This window comes from Scardinius erythrophthalmus (assembly GCF_964197995.2).
Source record: "Scardinius erythrophthalmus genome assembly, chromosome: 12".
Lineage (NCBI taxonomy): Eukaryota > Metazoa > Chordata > Actinopteri > Cypriniformes > Leuciscidae > Scardinius > Scardinius erythrophthalmus.
In genome coordinates, this window is record NC_138232.1 from 37366946 (window position 1) to 37373976 (window position 7031).

General features: G+C 37.0%; 1 protein-coding gene across 1 annotated transcript; it reads left to right on the forward strand.

The window, feature by feature from the left end:
* Positions 1-3327: 3327 nt before the first annotated feature.
* On the forward strand, positions 3328-6636 carry LOC308700109 (claudin-10-like; the record flags this gene model as incomplete). Its single annotated transcript, XM_081381486.1, has 5 exons — positions 3328-3559; positions 4405-4566; positions 4647-4728; positions 6198-6305; positions 6408-6636. The coding sequence occupies 5 exons, from the start codon at positions 3328-3330 to the stop codon at positions 6634-6636; spliced, it is 813 nt and encodes a 270-aa protein (XP_081237612.1).
* Positions 6637-7031: the final 395 nt, after the last annotated feature.

Genomic DNA, 7031 nt, shown 5'->3' on the forward strand with positions numbered 1-7031 from the left:
AACATTGTGCTTAGCCTTAGATTATTGGATCCGAAAAAACACTGGTTCAGGAAAAAACACATTGGAAATTACTTGTAACCAGTTAAAACGTCTCAGGCTACATATGCAACCCGGTCAACTGAGAAGGGGAATGAGACGCTGTGTCTTTAAAGGGAACAGCGTCAGTATGAATGGTGTCTGAAGCATGTGTACAAGCCAATATTCATTGGCAGTCTATGACGTCACACACAGAGCGCATGTGCGTATAAAATTATTTTGTTTGAAGGAGACGCGCAGGCAACCCTGAGGCATGGCAATGAGACGCAGCATCTCTATCCTCTTCTCAGGGAACCAGGTTGCATTCGAAACCTGAGACGTTTCCTTTCGAAGTGGAACTTCAATGCTGCGTCTTGTTGACGCTTTGGGCAACCAATACCAATTATGCTGAAAGAATGCCTGCCTCACTGAGCTGTGATTATGTACAAGCAGAATGGGCATAGCACTAAATGACTCTACGGGCCTAGGCCGGAGTCAAGAGCGCGTCAACCCCAAGGGCGCATCCTACGCGACTTGAATAGTGGCACCACTCCCCACAAATGCTCAGCCTAGAGCCCCAAGCAGAGCTGCGGGGGAATACACAACATCGCCTCTCTGGCATGCCTCTCAGGGAGCAGTCTACCAAAGGGAGCCTGCGAGGTCCTAAATACCACAGTAACCGGTACTATCAGACTGAAATACTGAGAAAAGCGCTGGACAAAGAGTGAACTGCTACTTGTTTTTCTAAAATGCAGTCCATCTCTACTCTGTCCCAGCTACCACCTTCAGTATTGCTACCCATCCCAGGAAGGGAACATATTCCTACCCAATTATGATTGTGGAGAGCGGCAAAGAAGAGAATAGGACGCATATGCAACCTACTTCAATTCTCCTTTACCAAGCTCATACACTGACTTGAGTAAAGGCATTTCCAAAACCTGCTATAGGCAGAGAATTCAAATGCCACACTGTAGTAGGTATGGCTGTATCCCCACCCTAAGGTGAGCGCATATCTCTACTTCAAATCCAACCATAGTTGGGGAGGGAGGTAAATGAAATGGAAGAATGCTTGCAAACTGCCTCCCATATTTTCATTTCGCTTGCCTCAACCCTAAGGAGGTATCAGTCTTAAGGGAGCGTTTAGCCTATATATAAAACTCCAATTAACAACCAGAGAGGGTGGAAACCAAGCAATCAGCCACAGGGAAGTATACAATTCTACTTTAGACCCTAACATATGGGAGAATAAGGAAGAGAGAAATGCCAAAGGTAATCTTTGCTCAAAGCCAATGACCAATGCTACTCTCAGCTTGGGGGGGCAGATGAAGGGGACAGGATGTCCTCAGACATATTTTCATCCTAACTAAAACAAAAAGTATGTTGAAAACACGGCTTTCAGCGTGTAATATAAAACAGGGGAGCAATTTCTGATTCCTGTTTTTCTTTGAACAAAATCTGTTTTCACAGTGTTTTTTTCATCGGTTGTTTTTCTGACCACTTTTTGTCGATCCCTTCCCTGAGGTCTTGACGACTCCTGGCCTCGCACCTCCTCTGCCCCTTTACTCCTCGGAGGGGTGGCTTGCCTTCTTACTCAGTCTCCAGTTATCCTACGACAGGTCAGGAGGGTTGGAGATTGAGGGAGATGAATTGGATTGGAATATACAGTATATATGTATAGAATACTGTATATATATATATATATATATATATATATATATATATATATATATATATATAGGCACAAACTTTCTAATGAACTTCCTGAAGACAAAAAAGGTGATGAGGTGTAACTCAGGCATCTTTTATATGCACAGGCACTGACCTGTCAATGAATATTGGAATGCATGTACTCGTGCTTCAGACACCGGTCACGCTGATGGCGTTACCTATAGCATCAACACTGAGACGCAGTGTTGAAGTTCCACTTCAAAAGGGAACTGCAATGTTCAACATAGTTCTCTGGATAATTTTTCCTTTATTAGCTCATAACAATTGCGCCCCTAAATAAACACAGTGTTAATACAAATCTCAAGGAACTCTCCAAATTATGGATTTAAATGCATGCGTTTTTGTAACATAAACTGAAAATTGTAAAATGACATGCTGCCTGGAATCTTTTTGAGCAAAAATGTAAAAAAATATATTTTTTGATGGTTCATTCATTCATTGAGAAAAGTAGATCAAATATTTATAGAGAGCATATTACCCATGACTTACAATGAAATGTGAAATGTGGAACAACAGTTTGTGCTTTGTCAAAACTATTATTCATTTTATGTTTTGTGGAGTTGATGTAAAAAAGTAATGCAAGAAGACAATAAAACATTTGAAAGATGTTTTAAACAAATGGTTTTTATTTATTTATCCATTTTCTCCTCTTTTCCAGTGCAATGCAAGTATAGGGAGGTCTAGGGGTCTTATCATTGTTCGTTAAAAATAAAACTATTAAAAACATTTTTGTTAATTGAAATAGAGCTGAAATAAAATATAAATATTAGAAAATAAATTTAAACTAAACAAAATGAGAAATGTTGCTTTGGCAACAAACTGAAATAAGTTGAAGCAGTAAAATGACTAAATAAAAACTACAACTAAAACTACAGAATTGAGCAGTTTCACTTGCTTTGTTTCCTTTTCTACAATATGTCTAACATTGCTATATGTTATTTATACATAAACAGTACCACTTTCCCTAAATGTGCAGATCTACAACAATAATATATAACTTATGTTATATAAGCCTGTGTAGAAGATACATATCTGATTTAAGAAGAACACTCGACCAATGTGATATTGAATACCTAGCCGAACACACACAGGTCCTCCACTAGTATACTGTTTTTACTGTGGACATGAACGAAACCTTAAATCTTTTACATTTATAAACTATCAGACTTATGGCCTGAAAAGACGATAAAACAGGTGAAACCCCATATTCTCCACCCTTTCATTTTTCATCGTTTCATTTCTGTTTCCTTTATCACAAATGATGTCCTGGGAAAGGACAAGTGATGTCCTTTGAGGGACTTGTGACCCTGGTTGTCAGATTCAGAGATTTGATAGAACTCATGGAATGAGAAATTGCTTATGAGGTAAAACCATGTAGTTTTACCAGTTTTAAGCTGTAATATGCAGAAAATGCATATTAGCACTGGGTTCAGATACCAAGACAGGAGGAAGATGTCCTTGAAGGACACACACCACCATGTAATTTTATTCCATGTTGACTTAAAACTTTTCTGCAGTTCAGGGAACTTTCTTTCCACCGCTTTTAACTTTTCTTCCATTCATCCGTCGCATGAAGCCGGCAGCATGAGGCAGCGAACAGTGGTGATGTATGTGGAGATCGGCTGCTTTGTGTCCTGTCTGTGTGGCTGGATGTTGATCTGCTCCACTCTGGCCATTGAGTACTGGGTCTTCTCTGAGGTCAGCTCTGTAGTTCTGACCACCGGGAATTACTATTCCAACCTCTGGATGGACTGTGTCTCAGACACCACAGGAGTATCTGACTGTAAATACTACCCTTCCATGATGGACCTGTCTGGTGAGGAATCACTGCTTACACTTTATAATAAGGTCTCACTTGTTAACATTAGTTAACGAATTAACATGGACTAACGATGAGCAATATATATTTACATCATTTAATAACCTTTGTTAATGGTGCTTAATAAAAATGTTCATTTTCATGGTAGTACACAGTGCATTAACTAATGTTTACAAATACAACTTTTTATCTTAAAAAGTATTCGTAAACGTTGAGATTAACATTAACAAGTATTAATGAATGTTTTAGATATATTGTTCATTGTTAGTTTATGTTATGTTAACAAATGAAACCTTATCGTAATGATATTGAATCACTCTTCAAACTGAGAAATTGTGTCATGATTTGGTGGGGAAAAAAAAAAATAATAAATGGCTCATGGCTCTCAGTAAAATCTATTAAAAAATCATATGAATGCAGGTTGATTGGGACACTTTTTACCATTAAGATGACTGCGAAAAAGTGTTAAATAAAACTTTACTCATATTTTTTTTTTAATATTTTTTCAGCAAAACATTAAGCAGCAAAACTGTTATCAGCATTGATAGTAAGAATTTCTTGAGCAGCAAATCAGCATATTAAAATGATTTCTGAAGGATCATGTGACACTGAAGACTGGAGAAATGATGCTGAAAATTCAGCTTTACCATCGAAGGAAGAAAAACATCATTTCAAAATATATTATTATAAAAACAGTTATTTCAAATTGTATAATATTTCATAATATTACTGTATTTTTGATCAAATAAATGCAGCCAAGGTGATATATAATATTATGACATTTTTTCAATCAGGAGATGCTGTCATGCGTTTGGTGAATATTAATATCCTCTCTTTGTTAGTTTTCCTCCATGTGTCCAGAGCTCTGGCTGTGGTCTCTGTGATCTTTGGGTTCTGGGGAGCTGTGCTTGCCCTCATTGGGATGAAATGTACCAAAATCGGAGGCTCTGAACTCGCCAACGCCAGAGTCACATTCACAGCAGCATTGACGTACATGGCATCCGGTATGAATGCCATGTATAATTCATAACAATTTTTGCATAAAGCATAAATTGAGTATCATTAACCGATGTCTGTTTTGCAGGGTTCAGTGGTATGATAGTCTACTCCTGGTGGGGAGATAAAGTGCGTTCAGAATTTGTGGATCCATATTACTTAGAAACAAAGTACGTAATTATGACAGTTGTGTTTGTCATATTACTGTATAAGTATTCACTATATATATATATATATATACAATATATTTAAATAAATGCATGTCATGATGTACCAAAGGGCTTATAGGGGTCATATAATGAGGAATCAAATATCTTTTGGTCTTCTGAGACAGAATTGTCTAAATTCTGATAAAAAATAAATAATACAGTTTATCAAAATGGATGGATGGATGGATGGATGGATGGATGGATGGATGGATGGATGGATGGATGGATGGATGGATGGATGGATGGATGGATAGATAGATAGATAGATAGATAGATAGATAGATAGATAGATAGATAGATAGATAGATAGATAGATAGATAGATAGATAGATAGATAGATAGATAGATAGATAGATAGATAGATAGATAGATAGATAGATAGATAGATAGGCAAAAGCAATTCAAAAGAAAACTTGGTCCCACTTTATATTAAGTGGCGTTAAGTACTATGTACTTATATAAAAAATAAGTACAATGTACTTATTGTGTTCATGTTGTATTGTAAAACACTTTTGCTGCTATTGAGGTGTGATACAGGTAAGGTTAGGGACAGGTGAGGTGGATTGGGTAGGTTTAAGGTGTAAGGGAAGGGTCAACTGTGTAATTACAAATGTAATTACATAAATTAATTACAGCTGTAATTACATGCAGGAATTTTTAAAATGTAAGTACAATGTAAAAACATGTAGTTACACAATAAGTACATTGTATCAAATTATTAATTTCAATGTAAGTACATAGTACTTAAAGCCACTTAATATAAAGTGGGACCGAAAACTTTAATTCTAGCGGCCAATTCACTGACACTGACAGACGTCGACCAACGTGGACAATCGCCAGATTACAGTACGAAACTTTTCAGACATTCCACAACCCAACAAACGCTGATTAAACATAAAAACTCCAACAGACGCCAACACACACTGACAGGAGTAACACACTGATCCGACAAAACCCTGGTGCTGTGTGATTGGCTGTAAGATTCTAAGATAGTAATTTGCATTGACAAAGCAGCCAGTGAAATAAGCGAAAGTGACAGTTGGCTTTTTAAATGAAGTGACTGTGTAAAACACATTTTTAAGGGCATATAAGCCAATTTAACATGTTATTTCAGTGCAATTAGTTATTTTAACAAATAGTTCTTTAAAAAATGTGTGGCACAAGACGTAGATGTAAGACAGATTTTAGTACTTCGTTGTCGTGTAAACGTACTCTCAATTGCAAAATAGATTGCTGTGGACTATAAGCTAGTGGTAGACTTATGTTCAATGAAATAGAAATGTAATTCAGCATCAATACCATTTCATTTCATACATTTTATTAAAATGACTTTAAATAAATTCTTCTTCGATTGATTCTTAATCATCTGTGGGACTCAATAAAAAGCATTATGATATGGTCCTTTAAAATATGTGACTTTTATTTCTCAGGTATGAGCTCGGTGCCGCTCTCTTCATTGGTTGGGGAGGTTCGTGTCTGGTTATATGTGGAAGTGCAGTCATGTGCTATTTCTCTGGGAAAGAGTCATTCCCCAAAAGGTCTGTCCCGTCACACAGTATACATCTACTGTACGTGGAAACAAGCTAAATAGGGGAGTGCAATGAATATGTGGTTAAATTGGTACCTTTTTTCTTCCTCAGATTCAATAAACAACTCATAAGACCCTCAACCAAAATGACGGCACGTACCAGACGCATGTACATGCTGCCCGTCTCGTCCAGACCCACAACAGTCTTCATCCCTCCTTCACACCAATCATACAGTGAGGGAAGAGGAAGTAGAGAGAGTAGAGGGAGGAGAGGAACACAAGGAAGCCAGTCATCAAGAACCATCAGACCCATGAGGCCTCCGATAGACTCAGCTGTGTAACCCAGTGTTTAAAGAAATAATCTAAACATTTGCAATGTTTGTTGACACTTTTCCAATAAGAGAGCTTCTCTAATGCAAGAAATTTTAATATAACAGTAGTGCAAAGCAAAGAAGACTCTTTGAAGTGTTATAAAAAGTGAATTTAATAAATCATTTAGAATATAAATAATCAAAAAGTATGAGGCAATTATTTTAAAGTGCAATATCCCTTAGATGTCCCTCAGTATTAACTGTACTTGTACCTTTATATTTCATATAAAGTACCTTTAACACTGTCAATATCAAACTCAAGGAATGAAAGGCTGTTTTTGCACTGCTGTCCCTGAATAAACACTAAGCCTGAGCTACAACAGATACTGGGTATTGCAATTATGAGGTTTATTAGCTTGTGAATG